This window comes from Amblyomma americanum, chromosome 9 (genome assembly GCF_052857255.1).
Source record: "Amblyomma americanum isolate KBUSLIRL-KWMA chromosome 9, ASM5285725v1, whole genome shotgun sequence".
NCBI classification, from domain to species: Eukaryota; Metazoa; Arthropoda; class Arachnida; order Ixodida; family Ixodidae; genus Amblyomma; species Amblyomma americanum.
In genome coordinates this window covers 65541236-65565666 of record NC_135505.1, presented here as the reverse complement: position 1 = coordinate 65565666, position 24431 = coordinate 65541236, and the positions used below count along the sequence as shown (strand labels likewise).

At 49.2% G+C, this 24431-nt stretch overlaps 1 protein-coding gene across 3 annotated transcripts in view; it reads right to left on the bottom strand.

Moving 5' to 3' along the window:
- Positions 1 to 23010: 23010 nt before the first annotated feature.
- LOC144104993 (venom metalloproteinase BumaMPs1-like) overlaps positions 23011 to 24431 on the bottom strand; it is a 35408-nt gene continuing 33987 nt past the window's right edge. For 2 of the 3 annotated variants that reach the window (XM_077638215.1, XM_077638217.1), the window contains one exon: positions 23011 to 23134. In XM_077638215.1, coding sequence (XP_077494341.1) covers positions 23036 to 23134 — 99 coding nt within the window. In that variant the 3' untranslated portion in view covers positions 23011 to 23035. Of the gene's footprint in view, positions 23135 to 23557; positions 23605 to 24431 lie in introns of all 3 variants that reach the window. The other variant, XM_077638216.1, reaches the window with a different exon arrangement.

The following is a 24431-nucleotide window of genomic DNA, read 5'->3' as shown; positions in this document are numbered from 1 at the left end:
AGGCGTGCAGTAATCAGAATTCTCGGTGAACTCCTGCTTTCTTCCTCAACTTCAGGCGCCTTCCTTAAGATTCCCTGTGACTGCAGTGTCAGTTGGCCTCCTCTTCAGTGCCTACTGCCTTGGTAGTAGCTACACTATCACAGTCCTGAGGAAGCGACACTCCGGTCTGATCCTCACCTTGTTCAATCTCAGCTGTAAGAACCGGCTGTTCCACAACTAGACTCTTGCTAGTGGAGCTAGTTACGACCTCTTCCGTGGTTCCCGACAAATCAGACTCGTTTGTGTTCCACCCGGCCGCTCTGGGTATAAGCTCTACTGGCTCCCTGACGTTAATCAAAAGCCGAACCTCAGCAAGCTTCCTCACAAGGATTGCATACTCTCTTTGAACCTTTCTTTCTCAGCAGCTTCTCTTGCCTTCTGTTTTTTTTCAACCTTCTCTCTCTCTTGGTTCACCGATTACAGTAGCCCTGGACATCCCCATTTGGATGCCAACCTCAACTAGTTCCTTCAAGTTCATTTTCGGATACTGAACTCAAGGCAGACTACCTCTACATGGTAAACCTCAATAACCGCTCCAGCGTGGCTCCTCACAACATCGCTCTGCTGCTAAACACTCGTTTACGACCTCTTCGTAAACTCCTTTCGACTCTTTCTCCGTTCTCTGAGCTTACAAAGTACCAAAAGTCCTGTCGCGGACGCCAGAATATGTCACCACTTCGCGCACTTTTGCGTGCACTGCCAGACAAACTTAGAGCGTGGGGGGGGGGGGGGGGGGGAGCGGTCTCAGCCACAAAGGAGGTGCCCTCGACTCATCGTGGCAAGCTCAGCCTGAGACCACCTACCAACTGAAAAAAGAGGGTTGGTCGGTTGGTGCCAAGGTTTCGCTGGTCGAAAGCCAGAGAATCGGTCGGAGCCAAAGGTTCACAAAACAAAACAAAGTTTATGCAACGAAGAGACGCTACAGAGGTTTTCACAATCACTCGTACGAGCAGATACGAAGTGATTTACAAATACAATGCACTCGTGCAAAGTAACAATAGAGAGAGATAACAATTCAACAAAATACACATCAAATCGCAATTTTTTCACCGGGCACTGTGACAGTCCGACGACGTGACGAGCACGACGGGGCAGATCCACAGACTGGCGCACGTAGCCTCGCTGCTCCGTGGCTGGGCAGTCGTGTTCTCCCGGGATTAGAGCGGGCGCGTTTCTTAGAAGCTTAAATGACGGCTCTGGTTGACAGACAGCGGTTAAAGCTCTCATTTATAGGTGCGGTAAGCGTGTGTTAGTTATTTGCGCCAAGGCAGGCGCGCACATACACGCAGTATCAACTGCACAACCTTCTCCTCGCACCGGGCGCGCGACCCCATGGTCAAGATCGGAGACAAGGTTCTAGAAGCATCGTGGGCACTCTCGTCTTGCGCCGCTGGCGGCACGAGGGTTAAAAGGGAGAGGGCACCACTTTGCATCGTCGAGGCTACGCGCTCTCCGACGAGAACGAGTAGATGCTACTCCGACCTTCTGGTACAATCGAGGGCGCGTGCGTACATGTCTTGGATGGCGCCGCACCAGGGAGCGAAACGGAAAGGGCAGCAGCGCACGCAATGCTACGCACTCTCCGGGGCTCATTCTCAGCTGTTGTTTTTTGTTTTATTTTACTGTGCGCAGACGCGGTTGCTTACGCGCAGCACCGTTTTTTTTCGAATATGCGCCGAATTTTGTGACACATGGTATCGGCACACGCGCACAACTGCTCATCCGCTTGACGTCACGCTCGGCTTTATGCGTGACGTTCCTACCAAGAACGCTTGCACAAAGAGGGCTAATCAAAAACAATTTTTTACCGCAGACAATACACCATGCCTACGTTAGCCGCGTGATCACCAGTCCCACCTTCAGACGCAACAGCGAAAGCTATCCTCGATGTATCGCGCACCGGGGTTAAGTTCCTTGCTCCTTCAGAAATGGCAAGCTCTGGTACTGAATTTGGAGACCTGCTTTCTGAAGCACCTCGCGAAGCTTTGATAAATAATCTCACAGTGTCCTGATCTATTCTGCCACAGTTATATGTCGTGTCACCACGTTGCTACGCGTTTAAAAAGCAGGGTTCTTTCACGCCAAGGACTAAAGCTTGCGCTCGACCGTCTCTTAGTTTTTCCCGAAAATTCTGCAAAATTATGGGAGTCTGGAGAGAAAAGGGTAAAATAAAGTGAAAGGTCTTTTTTTTCTATTGACGTGACGGTCCTTTAAATGTTACTGTTAAGCACAAAACTAAGTCTGAATAAAGAAGTTTGGAAAAGATGTAGTTTGTTTATTTAAGCACGAAATAAATTTGTTATAATTTATATGCGCCGTGCACTCCTATCACCTAAAAGAAAACTGCTAGAATAAATAAATTTTTTAGTTAGCCTTTTTATCGAAAACTATCAGTTCAGGAATATTTAATTGCATACGCTTCATTAATGAGAAGTACAAAAATTACCAAAAGCTGCTTTGAATATATGGATTACCAAAAATATGTGAAATCGAAAATAACAGAAGTCTACGTTAGACAAAAACACTAAATGTTGGGAAAGGGGTCTTTGACCTAGCTTTAATCCATAAATATTGTCACGTAGTGGTGACGGCAGTTGAAGCAGCGATGAAGACGGACGAAAGGGTCTTCTAAAAGAACTGTTTATTGGGCTGACTTGCACCCAAAATGGACTGAATCACTCGGCGGCGGCGAAGCGACAAGCGTGCTCGGCGGTCGTCGAACAGAATGCCCGCCGCTGTCGGCCGTACTCAATTTAAAGCTGATAGCGAACATTCGAGATAAAGGGCGCAAAGTTACTAGAACATTCCGGAACAACGTAGAATCAGCTTTGCCTGGCTGCGATCAATCGAGATAAATCTAGTCGCGTCTTGCGTCGCAAACAAAGCGATAAAGTGGTGTCGCGGCAGATTTGAAAAACGAACAAACACTGCAAATATTCGCGGCATTACTCCCCTCTCAAAGAAGCATCGACCCGATGCATTAAAACAAATAATGCGACTAGTAAGGGAAAAAACGGATCTTGCGAAAATAGAGCATGGAAACGCAGCGGCCTTTAGCGCGCATAATACGGCTTCAGACGGACTACATGGACAACTTCTGGTCGTACGCAGCGTCGTTGGGATGCAGTCATTGCGTCAGGGATGACTACATAATCCAGTTCACCCAGCCTACGAAGAACCTTGTACGGGCCGAAATAGCGGCGCAAAAGCTTTTCACTCAATCCACGGCAGCGAATGGGCGTCCACACCCAGACTTGGTCTCCTGGCTTGTATTCCGCGTTGCGTCTTCGTAGGTTGTAGCGTCTGGCGTCGGACCGCTGCTGATCTTTGATCCGTAATCGGGCAAGCCTTCGAGCTTCTTCTGCGCGTTGAAGGTAGGCGGCAACGTCGACGTTCTCTTCTTCTGTAACGTTGGGCAGCATGGCGTCTAGCGTGGTCGTGGCATCCCTGCCATGGACGAGCTTAAAAGGCGTCATCTGGGTGGTCTCCTGCACTGCGGTGTTGTAGGCGAAGACGACGTAAGGCAGGATGACATCCCAGGTGTTGTGTTCGGCATCGACATACATAGCGAGCATATCGGCGATGGTTTTGATCAGGCGCTCGGTCAGTCCGTTGGTCTGCGGATGGTATGCAGTTGTCCTCCGGTGGCTGGTTTGGCTGTAGCGCAGGATGGCTTGCGTGAGTTCCGCCGTAAGTGCTGTTCCTCTGTCCGTGATGAGCACATCGGGGGCACCGTGTCGAAGAAGAATGCACTCCACGAAAAATTTGGCCACTTCTGCTGCTGTTCCGTTCGGTGCGATGCCTCTTGCGATGCTGATTCCTCGGTCTAGTAGCAACTGCATGTTCCCCTCGATGATGGCTTCAGTGTTTATGGCTTTCGTGGCGCCTACGGTCACGATAACGCTTGATCGGGGTGGGACGCTCACTTCTTCCTCCAGGATACTCAGGGCAACGTGGTTTTCCCGAGTTTTCATCGAAGCGATGGCTTCGTCCGTCGAAAGCGTGATCAGCTTGGATCGCAGGTCGATGATCGCCTGATGCTCATTAAGGAAATCCATACCCAAGATCACTTCGCGGGAGCATTGCGGTAGCACAACAAAGGTCGCAGGATAGGTATGTCCTTTGACAGTCACTCGCGCTGTGCATCGTCCTGATGGCGTAATGAGGTGGCCCCCAGCGGTGCGAATTTGTGGGCCGTCCCAAGCCGTTGTGACTTTTCTGAGCTGCGCAGCGAATGTTCCATTCATCACCGAGTAATCGGCTCCTGTGTCGACTAGAGCGGTAACTTTCCGGCCGTCGATAGTCAATTCTAGGTCGGAGGTCCTGGCTCTTGCATTGCATGTCGCTCTCGGCGTCGGGTCACGGCTTCGTGGCGTATGCGAGTCACGGGTTGGGCGTGTGGTCGAAGCTCCTCTGGGGGGCGGCGTCGATTTCAAGGTAGCTTGCGTCGTGGTCGAGGTTCTCATTGTGTGCGGCGTCGGTGCAGCGAGTGTTGGTTCTTCATGCGGCGTCGCGGGTGCAGCGTCTTCATGGGGCGTGGTCGGTGGAGGATCTTCGGCGTTTAGCTCGTGAGCAACCTCACCTCCAGAGGTTGCTGCCTTTAGTTTCCCCTACGGGGGCTGGGCGACCTTCCTCGTACCGCGGCTGCGTAGCTGCGGCGTGGCGACGCAAAGCGCGAGGTTGACGGCGATGGTGAGCGCGAAAAGCGGTTCGGCGTGTACTCTTCTCGACGCAGGTACTCGTCGATTTCGTGCGGACGTTGTCCGAAGCGTGGTCGTGGGGCGTTAACGGCAAATCCTCGAAGACCGATACGTCGGTACGGGCAGTGACGAAGAATATGGCCGGCCTCACCGCAATGGAAGCACAACGGCCGGTTGTCGGAAGTCCTCCAGGCGTCGCATTTCCTGGGGCTTGAGCGTCGGTCATAGGCTGGGCGGGCGGGGGCTGGGAGGCGGCGTTGTGGAACGATTGGCTCATCTCGGGGAGGACGTGGGGGTTGTCGCTGGGGCTGAGCAGTACTTACTGCAGCGGCGTAGGTCATGGCCTGGGGTTCTGTGGCCGTCGGGGTGCCAAGTGCCTGTTGCACTTCTTCCCGTACCACATCCATCAGAGTCGCTGCTTGTGGCTATGGGGAAGATGGCAGTAATCGGCGTAGCTCCTCTCTGACGATTTCGCGGATGACTTCCCGCAAGCTGTCGCTGGTGGTGGCCGGCGTGTCCGAACGGATTGCACAGGCAGAGGAAGGGCGATTGTACTGCCGAGCTCGAACGTCGAGGGTATCCTCAATCGTGCAGGCTTCTTGCATAAACTCCTCGACTGTTTTTGGCGGCTGGCGGACGAGGCTTGTAAAGAGTTGTTCTTTTACGCCGCGCATTAAAAACTGAACTTTATTTTCCTCGGTCATCCCGGGATCGGCGCGGCGAAATAGGCGCTTCAATTCCTCGACGTAACTGCGGACGGGCTCATTCGGAAGCTGGATCCTGGACTCGAGGAGTCGTTCGGCTCTTTCTTTCCTCACGACACTGGTGAATACCTTCAATAGTTCTCTCTTGAATAGCCCCATGTCGTAAGGGACGACTCGTAGTTTTCGTACCACGTGCGTGCGGAGCCATCCAATGAGAAAAAAACGTGTCCAATCTTTGCCGCATCATCCCTCTTGTTGAATGACGCCACGCGCTCAAATTGGTCCAACCATTCTTCATGGTCTTCGCCTAGGGATCCATTGAAAGTTGGCGGCACCCGCGGCTGCTGCAGTATGATCGGTGTCGACATCTTTGGCGAGGTTGCAGTGCTGGTAGCAGCGTCTTTTCGCTGTCTGGTGCGGTCTGGCAGTTTCCCGAACTCAGGCTCCTCTCCCTGGAGACGTCGGCTGGCTCGCTGAGCTGCTGGTTCGTCCTCGGGTGTGAAGCGCTTAGGGCTGGGTTCACGACTTGAAGGCGGCGTCCGGAACATGGAAGTTACCCCGCACCTCCACCAGATGTCACGCAGTGGTGACGGCAGTCGAAGCAGCGATGAAGACGGACGAAAGGGTCTTCTAAAAGAACTGTTTATTGGGCTGACTTGCACCCAAAATGGACTGAATCACTCGGCGGCGGCGAAGCGACAAACGTGCTCGGCGGTCGTCGAACACAATGCCCGCCGCTGTCGGCCGTGCTCAATTTAAAGCTGATAGCGAACATTCGAGATAAAGGGCGCAAAGTTACTAGAACATTCCGGAACAACGTAGAATCAGCTTTGCCTGGCTGCGATCAATCGAGATAAATCTAGTCGCGTCTTGCGTCGCAAACAAAGCGATAAAGTGGTGTCGCGGCAGATTTGAAAAACGAACAAACACTGCAAATATTCGCGGCAATATAAAGTAGATGACCTTCAAGTGAAATCACAAAATGAGGCGTTCATGGTATCAAGAGTTACTGCTATTACAATGAGAGTTTATCTGGGCAGTGTGAGTGTTTTTCAGTGTAGGCAATCCAAAAATTTCTGCAAACAGCGCAGCACAGTTGGGCTTTTTCGCCCTACTCTCGCACTGCACTGTACAACTTGTATGTTGCACTCAGACTGCAATTTTTATTCCAAAGTGTAGTGACGCGTTCAGGATTTGATGCTCCTGCGACCTCAATGCACTTGGCACCAGCGTTTCTGGCGTGGTGTTTACGCCAGTATTGGCGTGGTTGGAAGATATGAGATGGCTAAAGAGTAGATAAAATATCGTCGTGTCAAGAGGCTGATGTCTCTCCACAGCTGCGCTCTGCAATCATTTGTTCCTTCTCGCACGAATACGACATGTCTCGCCTGGAGCCTGACGCCTGCAAAGGCGGTTATTCGCCTAATAAAGAAGACACAAAGCAGTTCTGATCCGAGGTAAGAAGTCAAGCATTATGATCTAATAGAGGAGCCTCAAGAGCACTAAGGTCCTGAGAACTATGGCTCTGGTCGAAGTGCTAATAATCAAATTCGCTCTCATCCACCAGTTTACGCTTTCGCTTATATACCAAAGGCGTTATAGGGCACTCCTCTTGATGCGCCTAGAACACTGCCAACACGCTCGAACGACGAAGAAAACAAGACGAGGCCCAGCTGTGGTATGTGCCATCGCTTTAGAGGCAACAGTAGCGTGAAGTCAGTGCTGGCAGTTTTGTTCTAGCCAAGATCCGAATGAGCTGTCTCGCAGGGTTTTTACATATCGAGACGCAGTTCCACCTCCACCGCATCACATCGGGCACGACTCGCTACTGCCAGGTCTTCCCTGCCGTTCCTCCTTATGTTGCCAGCGAGCTCTTGGACTTTCTTTGCGAACCCAGGGGAGATACACCATACCATGACCTCTAAACCAAGGTGCTGGAAGAACCATGCCATCAGAACGCGCCTGCCTCCAGCAGTTCCTTATCGAGGAGGACCATGACAACCAGCGCCCCTCCCATCTGCTGCGCAGGATGCGGGAGCTTCTCGGCGATCGCGACGTCCCCACCCATGCAAAGTTGCTTCGAAACGTATACCTCCAACGCCTTCCTCAACCGACACGCCTTGTCCTCGCAGAGGCCGTCGACATCACCCTCGACCGCCAGGCGGAGCTTGCCGATCAGGTTCATCAGGTGGTTCCTCGTGTACGTCACTGCTTCCTTGTCGTCTGTTGATCCGTCGATTTCGCGCCTTGAGGCCCGCATCGAAAATTTCACCGACTCAGTAGCCGCACTCCAGCGCCTGCCCCAGAGAAACGTTCGCCTTGTCCCAGCCTTTGCTCTTTTTCGCGCGCACCTCAAACTTGGAGCCCCACCCCTACACCTATCCGCTGGTATCACCGGCCTTTCCGTCACCGCGTCTCGAAGTGCACATATCCCTGTTCGCGGTCGGGAAACGCCCACTGAGATCACTGTGGCGGCGTGTGATGTCGCTTTTCGTTTTGGGCGCCTTTTTTTGGTAGCCGGTGGCTCTCTGGCGCCCGGTTCTTTATAGACAAGGGCGCCGATATCAGCGTGATTCCCCTGATTAAGGGTGACTGTTCCAAATTAGCAGGGGAGACGCTCCGTGCTGCCAACGCTTCGTCTATAGCGATGTGCGGACCTCGCTCCCTCACCCTCAACTGAAGGCTTCGCTGCACCTTTCGATGGGTCGTCCTCGTCGCTGACGGTATCAAACCGATCACCGGCTCAGGTTTGCTCTCCTACTTCTACGTAAGCGTGCGGCGTCATCGCTGACTGTCGGCTTGAATCGCCTCTCGATCTCTGGAGTCCTGTCCGGCCTTGCCGACATCGGCCGCCGCATGATGATACCTTTCCTTCCATTCGAGAAAATTCTGCTGGACGTTACGGATTGAACAAAGCTATACAAGCTCACTCAGCCGCCTGATTATGCAGTGACGCAGCATATCTTTACCCGAGGAGCACCGGCAGCCGCACAACCACGCCTCCTGTTTGAGGGCCATCTGGCTATCGCCAAACGGGAGTTCAAACGCATGTTCCAGCTCGGCTATGTAAACTCGTGGTTCACCTCGTGGGCTTCTCCGCTGCATCTAGTCCCCAGGCGTAATCTCGGTGGCTGGCGGTCATGCGGTTCTATCGAGCGTTGAACACCAGGATTGTCCACAACAGCTATCCGCTGCATCACGCCCAGGACTTTACACCACGCTTTGACGAAGTGGACCTGCTTAAGTCATACCACCAGATGCTTGTCTACTCTGTCGACCTAACTGAGACGGCCATAACGACGCCCGTTGCTTTCTTTCGGCACGTCCGCATGCGTTTGGGCTCCACAATTCGGCTCAAACCTTCCAGCGGTTCATCGCTCCTTCCAACACCTACAGCAGTACAGCTGGGTCGTGAACGCCACTAAGTGTGTTTTTGGCGCATCTGAGCTCGAGCTTTCAGCCACCGCATGTAATCGCATGGTATCTGTCCTCCCCCGCCAAAGGTCACAACCATCCATGATTATCCCTAGCCTACGACACTGCGCCAGTTTCGCCATTTCCTCGGGATGGTGAATATTTACCAGCGCTTTGTACCGCACTGCGCAGAGCTGCTCTGCACGCTCACTGACCTCTTTCGGTCGACCGCTTGTCCGTCCTCTGCTCTTTCCTGCTCATCAGAAGTCCATGCCGCCATGCCAAGAATGCTGCCGCAAAAGCCGTGCTTCTGACACATCCGCGCAGCAGCGTCCCTTGTGAGTTGATGGTGAATGCCTTCAGCGATGCCATCGGAGCCGTCCTTGAGCAGTCCATTCACATGGAGTGCCGGCCTTTGTCCTTTTACTTTTGGAAACTACTTCCTGCTCAGACCCACTACAGTGTTTTCGGCCAGCGGCTACTCTCCATCTACGCTGCGACACCGAGAGGCATTTAATTACGGCGCTATGCAGCAATTTTGAATTTCTTTAACTGGTGCCCATCCACAGCTTCATTTCAAACGAGAGCCGCCAGACAGTCTTTTCCGATTTGATCTCTTCCAGCGGACTGCACAAGTGAAGCAGCGCCCCACAAAATGTACCCCTTGGTGTAAGTTACGTACGCTGTAACGAAGAGCCGGAACCATATTCGGGTTATTTTTCTTCGTTTTCATTTCCTTTGGTTTAGACGTCAATCGTGACTACAGGAACAGCATACGGGAAACCAGTTACCAATCACAGGCTCGGCCGGTATTTCGCGCCACCGGGGCTAGCCTGAATCCTGCGTCTGTATTATGCCCGGAGAAGTCACAGGCGGCGAGCTCCGCCATTTCACCGCTTCGCTGCGGGATTAGCGCCAGTAAAGCTCGCCAGGAACGTCCGTCATCTCCGTCCTTTCACAATTTCTGAGTCAGACCGGAATCCCGTAGTGATGCTGAGCATCAAGCTTCAATTATACTGGAAGCAAGCAATTATTTTTTCAAGCGGCCCGCGTTCATGAAACCATCTTACCAGAAAGCTAACAGCGCGTGCCTTATTTAAAATGGCAAGAGTGTACTGCAGTGGAGTGCAATTGCGGACCACTATTTAACTGTGGTGCAGGTGATGCTCATCAAAAATTTATTTCCCTTCTAAAACGAATAGCACGGCGATAAAAAGCGATGGCCTAGATAACGGTAATACTGGTGGCCGGCTGCATTTTATATTTTTGCTCGGAAGGCCTCTGTCTAAAGAAATTAAGATCTTTTTTTCACAAATCCTCAAAATTTATTTTAAATTGTCAAGTGTGTTAATCTGGTTCAAAAATTTCTGCTATATATCGCATGGCTTAGGGGTCGAATAATGTTTTTATGTTTCTCAAGAATACCTATTATTGTTGTTTGTTTTCATTTCCAAAAAGTGGTGGTTTTAAGCAAGCATTATTAACTAAAATATGTGAAAATATGCACAACTAGCGCATACTGCAAGCCGATAAAATTGGGCAATGCTTATGTTTACTTCGCAAAGAAATCTTTCAGCCTAGAACAGAACGAAGATTTCGATTTTCTTTTTGCACACGTGTCTCGCAAGGTAAAATAAAGCGGTCATATGATCAGAAGATTTTCTCCGCAGTAAATTTCGGGCACTAACGAGTACGCTAGTATAAAGGGTTGATCTTGAACTGAGTAAAACGCAGCGGGCTATGGATAGAAGCTAAGACGTGTAACGCTTACAGCTAGAAAGTTGGCGGAATGCGTGAAGGAACAAACACGACTTAATGACATTCAAGTCGAAAACAAGAAGAAAAAATGGGCTTGAGTAGGGCATGTAAAGAGAAGGCGAGATACTCTTTGGTCGGTAAGGGAAAAGGACTGGATTCAAGTTAAGGCAAGCGCAGCAGTGGGCGGCAGGAAATTAGACAGGCCGATGAGATAAAGAAATCTGCGGGAATAGGCCGACGTCAATCGCACAGGGTAGGGTTAATTAGACAGATAAGGTAGAGGCTTTTGGCCTGCAGTGGTCGTAATCAGACACACGACTGCGACGATGCTGATCACGATAATTGGGCAATTACTGCCAATTACAATGTGAAGTCTGATAATATTCATTTTTGTGTTGCAGCTCGAAACAGACGAAAGACACAAGTAGAAGACAACAAAGAAGACCAAATAATATTCTTGAAGGTATCATTCACGGTAGTGTGCAAAGCCTGCTACGTTTCGCTTTACCAAACAATCATTTCTAAGCAGCAGTACAGATGCACACTTGGAGCAAAGGGCAGACAGACATCTGTGGCTCATTTTTTTTCTTCAATGCGTCTGTGTCCTGTTAGCCTTTCAAACGTCCACCAGTTGATGGCAAGCGATGCTTTCTGCATTAAATCTTTAAGTCACTACCAAGAAACTTGTGTACACTTCGAACTGGCATTTTTTATATGAGTGCGGTATACTAACTCCTTAAATCTTGATTTAAGATATTTAGACATCCTTCAAATAGAACACATGGCAGCCTTTTATGCCACCTACTTGAAGCAGCAACCAATATTCCAATAACTCTGGATGTCGTAGCACGTCTTCTGCAGTTTTCCTCTATACATATGTTTCGAGCATTCATTACGCCAATCCGTTGCTGAATATAAGCCTTCTGTTCAGGACAGCACAACAGAATTCGGGACAACACAACAAACGGGACTGACGCTAACTTTCATATTTATTAGAAGAGTCACTCTATGATTATCTAGGCAGCAATCAGCAGTTATTAATCTGCGATCATGGGCATAGTATGAAACGCATCGTCCCGATGTGCACTTCTCTGAAACCAACAAAAATGAACTATCCGAAGCCATTATTTTGTAGCATAATTCCATTACCCCAGGATGTTAATTGTCTTAAATTCTGGTTTTTATTCATGACGAACTGGTGGGCTATTTGGTCAAACATTCAAAATGAGACCCGGCGCATAAAAAAGACGAAGACAAAAAGACACCACAGCATGCCCTACTTCAACTAGTTTATTTTCACGCGACGCGCTACATTATAGACGCTCTACAACGCGCGTTTCTTCCGTTTGAGACTAGATGGTGCCACAGGGGCGCTAGGAATACGGCGTCATTACGGGCCTCGTAAGTCGCCAGTGTGTACGCCTCGACGCGGCAGTGGAAATATCGCTGGTGGCTGCCGATTGCGTTCTTTCTAGGAATGTGTGCAAAGGCAAAGGAAATACGTACTTCATTCTGGATTGCAAGGATTGCAAGAGAGAGTTAAAGTTGCGGGATGCGATCGTTTGCGATCATCACGGAACCGAACTGCACAAGGATGTACTGCCCCTGTCGCTTCCGTTCGGCATGCACCCATTCTGAACGTGCGAAAGGGACAAATACGTTCGCCAGCGCTAGATATTTGTTAGGTTGGGGCAACTTAAAAACAATGAAAAATAATAAGCCCCTACTTCACCACTGACGCAAAACAGGCTTATTCCAATCTGAAAATAAATGAAAATGTCTGAAGGCAATGCTATAATTTTGCCACCCGTAGGTGGGAAAAATGAAAAATAAAATATAAATGGGGGGGGGGGGGTAAAATCTGCATAGCGAACCACAGCCGGGTGAGTGGGCCCGGGCAGACTCACCTGATCTCCCCTGGGGCGTAGCGGAAGGGCTTGGATGAACGAGTTATGGGAATTGGGATGGGAACGGGGACAGCAAGTTTTTGCTCTGATCCTTCATTTATCTCTACTCCATTACTGGCCTACCTGGCCAGGACAGGGAGGGCGTCAAGATTGCCCAATGGCGCGGCCCCGCTCACGGGATGCTCGACCACCCACAAACGCAACGGGCTCCGACCGCCAGCGACAGGAAAACTTAACCCGTTTTGAGCTACCACGGTCCCCACCACGACTTTCAGGGTTTGTTTCGGACCTGCGAGCTGCTTTCCATCGAGTGCTTTTCGCGGTTTTTCAGACACCGGAAGTATGTGTGGTGTGATCCGGCCGGTAGATGCTTAGGTCGTCAGCCTATCGGCCCTCCGGGCCTCGGCACCATGACCTAACACCTCCAGGGGACCCACCTGTGGTTGCAACCAACCAACCAGGCACTTATTTTCCCCCCAACTTGCTCCACGCCTACAGGAGAGGGAGTGTTCAAGGCTGGGCTGACCGGGCCACAAACCAAGAACGTGGCTTAGGGTGAGATGACCCGGGCCTACTAGGCAGACTGCCAATATAGGAAGAAACATTTAGACCTTGGGAATTCTGCAAGGGGAAGCGCACTGCATTGCCGTATGAAACGAGCTGTTCTGCCACCGAAACCGTCACTTCGTGCTTTCAGATGCTATGAATTTGTGTCTGCGTGCGTAGCGAGACCCAATTACTCGTAAGTTAGGGTGTACGGCCATTAGTAACAGGAGCTACCGAGGACGAATTACGGACGGAAAAGAAAGATGACTTACGCTCCTACATACCGCTACTGCAGATTATGCAGTGCACAGCCGCGCAAGAGGTCCACGCTTAGTGTCAGTCCGTGTATTACATGACGTCTTGGTGCTACTGTTAAAGTTCGCTCCAAGTTGCGCGGCTTTAGTGAACTCTATTCGGAACAAGGCATTTGCGTTATGTCTCGTGTGCCGGGTGGTAGTCACTTCCTCGCGTTCCATGCGAGACCGCCACTTAATGTAACTCCGCAGACCACTGCTCAGAGTGAAGCTGATTACTTACCACCAACGAAACCTCGAGCTTTTTCATGTCCGCATATCGAGTGTAGAGCATACTACAATTTTATATGTGAGGCTGACATAACTGTGAAATTCGTTACGCGCGCTCTAACAGTAATGTAGCGGAATCCTTCGAAACGCACGGCAGCGCGTGAAGACTGCATTATGTATAGTACTACTACCATGAGAGCTTATATTTGTTTCTCTATGTATTTTTTTCGCCTTTCTATGTTTAACAAACCGGTAGAAAATATTTTAAGGTTTCCTAAGCACCGCTAACAAGTTGTAAACGAATGCGTACGACGCGCACGTGAGTGTTTTAGAGCTGTGTATGCATGCATGTACACAAAACGAAAACTACCTGCGCTGCCGCAGGAGCATTAAAACTTGTCGCTTTACACAATAACAATAAAAAACATTCAGCAAAGCATTCAGTGGATGAAAAGACAAGCATTCAGGCGATCCAACCCTTGGCTCGAAGCGGGAGAGCTGAGCGGCGCTCCGCGACATGAAGCCCGATCTCATTTTCACGCCTCAACTGATCAAATTAGGGCTCTCACAATTCCTTTGAAGCTTTGGCCAAACCTTGGCGTCGTCTTCTCACTCGTTTACAACAGTATCAGCCGAAACGCTGCCTCTGGGAACCGAATCATCAGGCGCAGTAGCCGTCGCAAGTAGGCTCGCGCCGAGCAGTCAGGAGGCGTGTAATGGCGGCGTGATCACGTGATCAAAGATGGCAGCCCCCATGGTACGGCGCTGTAAAGCCTGTATGCAATGCAGCGCAAAAGCGCGCGGAGAAGCACTCGAACGTATAGGTGACACATCGGAATCCTCCTTGATAGCGACGATGAACTACGTAACACACGAGGAAACTTTCTAAACTAAACACAAACACATTACTGGCCAACCGAGCTAGAATACACGTCAACGGGCAGCCTCAAAGCAGTCGTTACTGCGTCATAATGCCCAAAAAAATGACAGTCCTTGTCACTTAACATTAAAGAAGGCGTGTTGACGCAATTTCTTCAAGCTTTATGATTTCCCCAGCCTCAGCAGTTTCCTTTGTGGTCTTTTCTGCACACCTGCGCCGAACTGTGGTCTGCTCAAAGCAAGGACCTTGTTCCTTACACTTAATGCAGTCACGGCAAAGTATGCCTGGAAGTCGAGAGGCAACAGTAACGTTGTAGTTGTGCTCCCTTAGACTCTCATTCAGACTTCAACCAGTCTAGACAACGTAGGCTCGTACACAGGGCAAAGATATTGAACACAACACGTTTTCTGTGCATGTCTGTTGAATGTACACCTAGGCTTACATCGCCGTGACTGTAGTCACTGCAAATAACAAGGTTCTTGCTTTGAGCCGATTACAGTTCCTCACAGGTGTGCAGAAAAGACCACAAGGAAAATTGTTGAGGCTGGGTAAATCGTAACGCTTGAAGGAAATTGGGTCAGCACATCTTCTTTATTGTTAATTGACAATTAGCATCACTTCTTACGTATAATGACGCAGTAGAAATTTCTCCGAGGGTGCCCATTCACGTGTATCCTAGCTAGGCTGTGCAGTAATGAGTTGGTGCTTAGTTTGTGAAGTTGCCTCCTGCCGCACGTAGTTCATCGTCACTATCAAGGAGGATTCAGAATCAGAAACTGTGGATACCCTAAGCGCTTCGTCGACGCGGTGGAACGTCAGCTGTTAAAACAAGGACAACCGGACGCCCGCCCTCCGCTCAAGAAACGGGCTTCTGTGCCGTATGTCCCAGGTACAAGTGAATGCCTGGCACGTGTCCTACGGGAATATGACGTGCAGGTGGCACATGTCCCGGCCAGAAAGATGCGCCATCAGCTTGTAAAGGTGAAGGACACACTGCCAAAGGAAAGATTCCCCGGAGTTGTCTACGAAATCACCTGCGCAGACTGCGACGGTGTGTATAAACTACCGGAAGCGATTACAGCAGGACGCTCGGGAAGTAAAAAATGGAAACATTCGCAACAACGCCTTAGCGGAGCACGCCATCGTGAACGGCCACAAAATTGACTGTGGCAAGGCAAGGATCATCGCAACCGAAAAAGTAGCAGCATCACGACTTCATTTGGAATCCCTAATCGTACAAACTACGTCACACACGTTAAACCGGAACAACGGTAATCTAAACCAGATATACGCACGCTCCTTGTGCCGATTATTCAACCGTATTTAAACGACCCTTGTTTGGTGATGAATTCATTGTGAACAAGACTTCCGCGCGGAAACCGAAACGTCAATAACGAACCTTTTTTCACTGGTCGGCGTCTCTTATTTTTCAAAAGGAGGATTCCAGTGTATCACCTATATGTTTGTAGTTTTTCTGCGCACGCTTTTGTTCTGCACTGTATAAATGTAGCGCTTCGCGTCAAAATAAACTAGTTGAAGTATGACGCTTTGCGCTGTGTTCTCTGTATTCGTCTTTTTTTGTGTGCCGGGACTCATCTCGTTCTAATTTATGTAGTTTCCACCCAGCTTGTTAATTACTGAGTCATTTTGTACACGCGTGCTTTGCAATAAGTACTGAAGCATCCTGTTCGATAACTAACTGGTTGGCTTTCATGGGGCTTAGATATGAGGCCTCTGCTGAGAGAAACAAAAAAATGGCGTCTCAAAAAATAAATAGGTATCGTTCAATAACATTTTCGGCATAGTGAACAAAGTGCCTTGGTGGTGAGAGAGGGACACAACTTTATTTTGACAAGCATCAGGCATTCAGAATGTTCTGCGCCAGGATCGCCAAAGCCAGCTAATGCGGCAGCTTAATCGAGGTGGACACATCCACCACGTTTGGAGCTAAGCGAATACGTAATGAGGCGATTTAATGCTACGGGGCACGACAATATGAAAGCCTCCAGACGAGCATCTGTTTCGGGGTTATTCAGGCAAGCAGCGGAAGGTCGGAAGCGGCACAAGGAAGACGGGGGGACAGGGGTGAGGAGTGTATTAAGTGGCTGCTCAAAAAGACAGCATGACGACGCAGTCAACGCTACAAAATTTGTTGTAAAGGTTTACCTTCCCCTTAATTCCTTTCTATCACTTCCTCTCTTTTTTCGCGGCATGTATTAACTTCTTGGATTTGTGCATCAGAACTCAGGAACGAACGTCACGAATTATCACTATGAAATGGTACCCTCCGAAACGTGGACTGTCCGCACGAGCGACGGAGAGGCCGGTAGAATACATAGAAAGAACTAAACCTTGAAAAGTATACAATCATTCAGGTTTAAATTAATTCGACGTCATTGAGCGAACCGTAAAGCGTTGCATTGTCAGGAAAGTCCATCGACGCATTTCATTCGCCGTTAAATGCACATCGCTGGCTCTGGTAACAGTGACCTGAAGTGATGGTATGTACCACCACGTGGAAGGTGATCCGATCTCAGTATAGGCTAAGATGGAATGGTCCAGTGAATGGTCTCACACAAAAAAATCCCAGAATAATTCACCTTTCTTGCAGCGCTTGCATCGAAACGATAGAGAACATAAGGAATCTGCACGGCGAATGCGTAAGGAGAACTCAAAGTACATACAAACTTCCTATTACTCATTGCACATCGCACGAAAATCAGGCCTGAGAAATAGAGAACTTCAATGAATACCACACTGTAATCGTGTCACTTTTTATGTTTTCCATATCATACGGATTTTCTTTTCTCATGCTTCCATAAGAACTAAAGGAGGTAAGGAACGCATCATTAACGAAAGATGCGCAAAGATTAAAACAAATTTGGCATAAGCGCATGTTCTATTGGCATTAAGCGCCAAACTCGGAGAAAGAGCAAAAGAATGCAAATACGAATGCTGGAAGGTATCGCTTACATGCTGTATGCACCGAAAGACGCGTGTTCAGTCCCGGCTACGGCGGTCAAATTTTGATGGATGCCAAATTCTAGAGGCCCGTTTGCTGTGCGATATCAGTTGACCTTAAAGAGCCCGCGTCCCCCATAGCCTACCGCATCCCCCATGGTCTGAGTCGCTTTGGGAGCTTAAACCCCATAAAACAACCAACCATTATCTACAGATAAGATCAGGCTAACATTTCTAATCGTAGATACTAACATTCCTAATAGTAGATAATAATATACATACAATATCTCCAAGCGGACTGCACTGAAAGGCATTAAAAAAAGAATGATAACTTACAAGTGCAATTTCTTCTTAAGGACTAACACATATTGAGAAAAAAAATTGGACCCACATGCCGTAGTTTACACGAACTCTTTATGGGCAAAAAAATCTACTTCCCGGAAGCATGTGCAACATTTTGTAACTTTGTCTTTGTTTTGGTAAAATTCACTCAGTCAAACATGAAGTGACTGCTCTTGATTTCGTAAAGTTTCGTTTCGTAAATAATGCTAAATCTTAGCCTAACTTTTTTGTCGGATTACAAATGCTGGTGGCATGATGCTGTGCAGCCGCTTTTATATTTTGCATTTAAATGTTTCAAAGGAACATGGAATAAACGATGCCGTTATTTTCGTGAAAATAAAAGGGAACAAAGCTTTTAGCAACATTTCCCCCAACCTTCACGCCATTACAGCTGAACTGTATGCCTGTTTGAGACTTCCTATGAAAAAAATACTTCTTCTAACACGAATTAGTAGAGGCACGTGTATTGTGTGATGTCAGTACACGTTAAAGAACCCCAGGTGGTCTGAATTTCAGAAGCACTCAACTAGGGCGTCCCTCATAGCCTGAGTTGCTTTAGGACGTTAAAGCTCATAAAAACAAACCAAATTTTAAGTGACAGAACAGGACAGGAAGTCTCCAAATGTCCCTGTCTATTTTTAGGGCACAAAAGCTTCGATGCCACAGGTTCCTGAGGAAACAGTGAGGAATAAAACGGTCGTAAACATTGACAAGGCCCAAGCTCATATATAGTGAGCAACAGTTTCAATGATTATGAAATCTGCGGGAATAAGACGGCCCCAGCCGGCATAGTGCCGAGCAGATTAAATAGATATGGCAAGAATTCTTTGACCTGCATTGGGCATAGGCAGCCTGAATATGTAGGTGAGGTGTTTCGAGGCCTCCAGAACCTAAGTTATGCATTCCTCACCAAACGGATGCGGTTCATGTGCTGTGATTTATAGCCTCAGCTTGGTCTTGGCAGCTTATTACCACTAGACTGCTTAAGTGAGTGAGTGCTAGGGGCAGCCATGCTTACCTGTTTCACTACGTGAATTTCTGGGAAAACCAGGTAAAACCGAGTTTTCATCACTTTTTTAATAATCGTGGCTGAGGGTAACGTGAAGAAAAATCAGGGCTGTCATCTGTTTTCAAATACTCTCGTATAGTTGCGTTACTGTATACTTTATTCGAGACCATTCTTTAGCTTCGCCAGAGTGCCGGTTTCTTCGAACCCAAGCACCCGTGTTTTCCGTGTTTCATCCAAGGCACAAAACATAAAATGTGCTTATTTCTGGAGCTAACAGCTTCGTGAATGGGTGTCTGTTCGGCTGTTTTTTTGCCAGACCGGTTAAATGGGAAGTGACGTCTTAGCAACACTCACTGTGTAGATGCAAGGCGCCATCTATTTTAAATGAAAACCGGCACTAACGCGATTTTTTCTAAGTCGGAGCAACTTATTCTATATTACAAAATTTGTCAGCAATTATGCGCTGTCAGACGAAGAGAAAATCCAACAAACACCAGAAAAGCACCGAAAACAAGTTAACTGCTCGGAAAAATGGACAGCACAACGATATGCAGACGCCGGCTTTTCTGCGACACTTGCATGTTCTGGAGAAATGAGATTGGTAGTGGTGCATAGTGTGGAGAACCTGTTTCCCCCCTCCGTTTCGATGCGGCCCATCTTCATCGTCGGCCGTCGGGACGGACAGCCCCCGGCTGGGCGAGGAGGGAAGTCTCCCTCATGGGGGAAAGGGAACGGCGACGGGAGCGCCACCTCGTAGGTTACGCGGAATTCTGCGGAACCGGAGGGAGGCCCTTCGGGATCCGGCCAGCGTGGTGAGCGGTTGGAGCCGCACGCTCTCGTCACCTTCCGCGGCAGGCGCACGGGGATCCGTTGTGCCTTGCCGCTGGACTTCTGGTTCCAGGCAGCGAAGCTAGCGCAGCAAACGCGCGCTCTGACCGCCTTCCCCAGCAAATGCTAGGGAATGGCTTTGCCCCAAGAATGCTGCGCGCACGGGAAAACCCGGCCGCCATTATCGGCGCATACAAACGTTCGCCGCCGATACCTCCGAAGTCGCGCCCCTGCCCCAGCCGGTAAGTCGGAAGTCCTTCTTACGTAGCCTTCTATTTCCGAGGAATGCCTCGTTGATGTTTTGTAGCTAGCTGGCCCACTCTGTGTATTAATTGCAAGTGTAATAAATAGCATATGAGTGTTAACGCTGTGTCGTCCCTTCCCTTTGTCCCTCGAGCACGAACCCCTCCGCGGTTAGCGAGCGGGAACGCTGCATCCGCGGAGTGGGAGTGCGGGCGGGGCGAAAGGTTTGTCCCTCCATATTTCCACAATGGCGCCCCAACGTGTGGCAAGCTCTTGGGACGAGGGACGGCAGTCAGTTCGGTTCGTGGAATGCCCGCCCGGATTTGGAACAGCGTTAGGCCTGAACCGAATTCGGAGTTGCTAGCAAGGCGAAGATGCTTTCTTGACAGCGAGATGAGCGTAATAGCAGCATGGGAGGATTGCCGTGCATGCTAAGCTTTTGATGAGCACTTCATCGGTACACCTGTGGAAGGTGAACCTACGAGGTCCGCTCATGGAGAGCGAGACCGAGACGCCCACGGAGAACAGCAAGCCAGAAGCGAGTGAATGCGGAAGCCTGGAGGGTGGCCCGATTTTTCTTGTACATAGTTGTAAATATTCTCTGTCCTGTCTCTTTGGCTCTGGGAGCCGGGTGCCGTAGTCAGCTGTTTTGGATTGCAGTCGTGATTACAGGAAAAGCACCGGGGCGCTGCGACACCGCGGGAAGCGGTAGGCGCCGTTCGCGTTAGGGTCACCTTGGCAGAGACGTATCTTCTCGTGGCGTTGTGTTCTAGCTATTGTCCTTGGCCCTTTGTTGGCACCCGGAAGTGTAAGAGCGAGTAGGCCTAAGGCTCTTCGGGAGCTGCCTGTCGCTTTTGGGAGGACACAGTCGTACCGTGGCACAAGCACGCGCAAACGGGCTTGCTTGTTGTATATTTAACCTCGCTAGAGCCGAGAGGTCTCGCTCAACTACAGAAAGCTGACTTTGTTCGAACGAACTTACTTTTTTGGGCTGCGAAGCGAATTTATAATTTCGCGGAACCAGAGACGCTAACGCAGCTCAAGTGAGCCTAACATCACCATGCCGGAAAGCGAACCGCGAATGTGCTTCGTCCGAAGAGAGCCAGCTACGTTCAAATGAACCGAGCGTTTGGGCAATGCCGGATAGGACTGTTTGGCACTTGCATTGCTCCGCACTTTACCAAATGGTGAGTTTACGCGGTCTCCATTGTTTTCGATGCAAACTTTTGGAGATCCTAGGAGCGATATGCAGAGTTCAAGAGAAGCTGCCCCGGCCTGCTGTCCATTGTATGGGTCTCTGCCTGCTGCCTTGCGGCCATGAGTCATCGAGCTGCAGTCTCCGGCGAGCAGTTTGCAGCGGCTACGAGAGGGGGGGGCAGCCCCTCTACCTTCCAACAAAGGCGCGTCGGCGCGAACAACACCCTCCCGACACGCTAATTTTGGATGCCTGCCGCGGGACAAGGACGGGTGCCCGGTGACCTTGCTGCTCATCGGATGACCCCGGCACCCCGCCTGTACGAGCTGTCTTGCAGTCATCATCGCAACGCTCGTGGCCCCTTCGTCGATGGCATCCATGGACGGGTTCAACCGTAGGCCGACATTTAAGGAGGGAGGGATGTGGAGAACCTGTTTCCCCCCTCCGTTTCGATGCGGCCCATCTTCATCGTCGGCCGTCGGGACGGACAGCCCCCGGCTGGGCGAGGAGGGAAGTCTCCCTCATGGGGGAAAGGGAACGGCGACGGGAGCGCCACCTCGTAGGTTACGCGGAATTCTGCGGAACCGGAGGGAGGCCCTTCGGGATCCGGCCAGCGTGGTGAGCGGTTGGAGCCGCACGCTCTCGTCACCTTCCGCGGCAGGCGCACGGGGATCCGTTGTGCCTTGCCGCTGGACTTCTGGTTCCAGGCAGCGAAGCTAGCGCAGCAAACGCGCGCTCTGACCGCCTTCCCCAGCAAATGCTAGGGAATGGCTTTGCCCCAAGAATGCTGCGCGAACGGGAAAACCCGGCCGCCATTATCGGCGCATACAAACGTTCGCCGCCGATACCTCCGAAGTCGCGCCCCTGCCCCAGCCGGTAAGTCGGAAGTCCTTCTTACGTAGCCTTCTATTTCCGAGGAATGCCTCGTTGATGTTTTGTAGCTAGCTGGCCCACTCTGTGTATTAATTTCAAGTGTAATAAATAGCATATGAGTGTTAACGCTGTGTCGTCCCTTCCCTTTGTCCCTCGAGCACGAACCCCTCCGCGGTTAGCGAGCGGGAACGCTGCATCCGCGGAGTGGGAGTGCGGGCGGGGCGAAAGGTTTGTCCCTCCATATTTCCACAATAGAAAAGAAGCGTGACGCTCCGGTCCCAGTTTTGCACTAATACAGTAAGTTAAGGCTGCCCCACTTACGTAAACGCTTGCCTCCACAAAACCATTCATAAAAATGAACGCGGCTCCGACTAAGACCATAAAGACACGTTGTGTTGTGTAAACCTTTTGCCCGACTCAGCTGGAGAATGTTAGATTCAGTGCTTGCTTGCGCAAAGCCAAAGGGCATAACCCAGTTACTGTCGCGGTTTCGTTGATGAAACAGGTATCCTCTAAGAGAAAATCTCTTTAAATATGGCTTCTGAATTGATTATTTTGTTTTCTGGTTCTCAATTGTATTTAGTACTTAATCCTGATGCTGTACCTGTTTGATAGTTGCCATTAATTTGATATCCAAACGGTCATGATTACTGAGCGGCAACTTAAGAATGCCCTCAGACAATGAAAGGAATAGGATGCTTGTTTTTAACACCATTAGGCTATGCATTATGACCGAGTTATATCCCCGCACTTTCCTCATCGAACCTCATGCGGAAGGTAGCCTGTTGAATCCCCAATACTGCAGAGTACTCACCGATCTCCAAATAGTTGAAGCTTCCCTCTGGCTTAGTGCTTAGTTTCTACTCTTTAAAAAGGCTTTAAAAATGAATATTTCACGTCACCCTGTGCAGATTAATATATCGCACCAGAGCGCTAATTGGCTGCCTGTGCGGTGGCCCCATAAAAACTCATCGACATCAGGACTGAAATATTACTGAATTCTTGGTCATTGTGGATTTTTTAAATGTTTTGTATAGAGAATAATGACAGTTGCTATTATGCCATTGTTTGAAGCTATTGTATGATATTATGAACGGAACAAATTTATTATGTTATGAAAAGAGGAAACCAATCCACCGGAGGGCCTTTTTGACAATGTTGACCTGTTTGTGTTTTGTTTCTGCTAACGTGCAGTTTCCGAGGATGCAGATCTGAAATAAAAGATGCACATTTTGATGCAAATGTTACTTTTTCTACAACACAAATCAGTCCATGCGCTATGGAGTGCCTGCCAGTAGACTTCCAGCGAAAACACCAGCAAAATTTTAGGCCGAACAGAGATATCTCTTGTGGTGACGTGTCTACAGGTATCATGAAGTAGTGTAGGTGGTGTGCTGAGTTAAGGAATAAATCTCATAGTATTTGGAAGACTCAAACAGACAGTAAAAAAAGCGATTATTTGTTACAGCATAAAGCCACCTGAATTTCGTATACCAAGCGATGACAACTGTTAACGTGCCATGTTAAACTTTATCGACGCCCAATTTTCCTTTAGGTCATACACAACTATCCTTCTGAACTTTGATCATCGGGACAGAAAAAGCAGAAACTATGCACACTACTAGAAGACTTACCTGTGTTGATATATTTCATATGCTTGAAGTTCCATAACCTTTCCCTTCAGTAAGGGACAAACGGGAACCATTCGCTCATTTTTCTCCTAAGCGTTACAACATTTCCGCGTATTTTGAGGTTTTCAGCGCATATTATAACAAATTGCTCCCAGGAGCAAAGATGTATGTGTAAAATGCAACAAGTTTTTACGAACAGTGAAAAAGCTATAACACAGGCTTCTAGCACTTCTAAAATAATGCGCTGAGATTTCATTCTCAAATCGTTTAGCTTTGTTCAGAATCATACCATTCTTTTTGTGTTTCAACGCATGTCCACAACAGCTCAGGAGAATGTATGTCCGAAATCACTGTTTTTTTCTTCATTATGAAGCTCGCAATACTCACACCTAGCTGCTGTTATCTCGAAGCTGTCATGCTAACTTTGCACTTGTAGTAAGCGAATGCTTTGGAAGCTGAACGATGACAGAATTTAGCACTGCTTAATGGTAATAATTAAGCCATTATTACTCATTAGCATCAGCCTGAGCGCAGCATTACCGCTAAAAAGGAAAACAGCGCTCGTCACAGAACTTGCAGGTCTTTTAAATGCCTTTTTCAATTTAATGAAAGTTTTTCGAGCTGCTAATTGCGTGGAAAATTTTCCCTATTTTTTCTGACCTGCTGAAAACCATGCACTCGGCATATGTGTGGATATTTGTGGTGAAAGCTACACTGCTGCCTCGCTGCCTGCCAAAGTTCATACTATCGCAGGACGAATAAAAAAAATGGAAACGGTGGCATCCTCAGACAATAAGTTGTTGAATTTGCAGGAGCTAACGTTTCACGGACGACTAGCGGAGCGAATATACATTGTAATATGAAATACTGCGCAAAA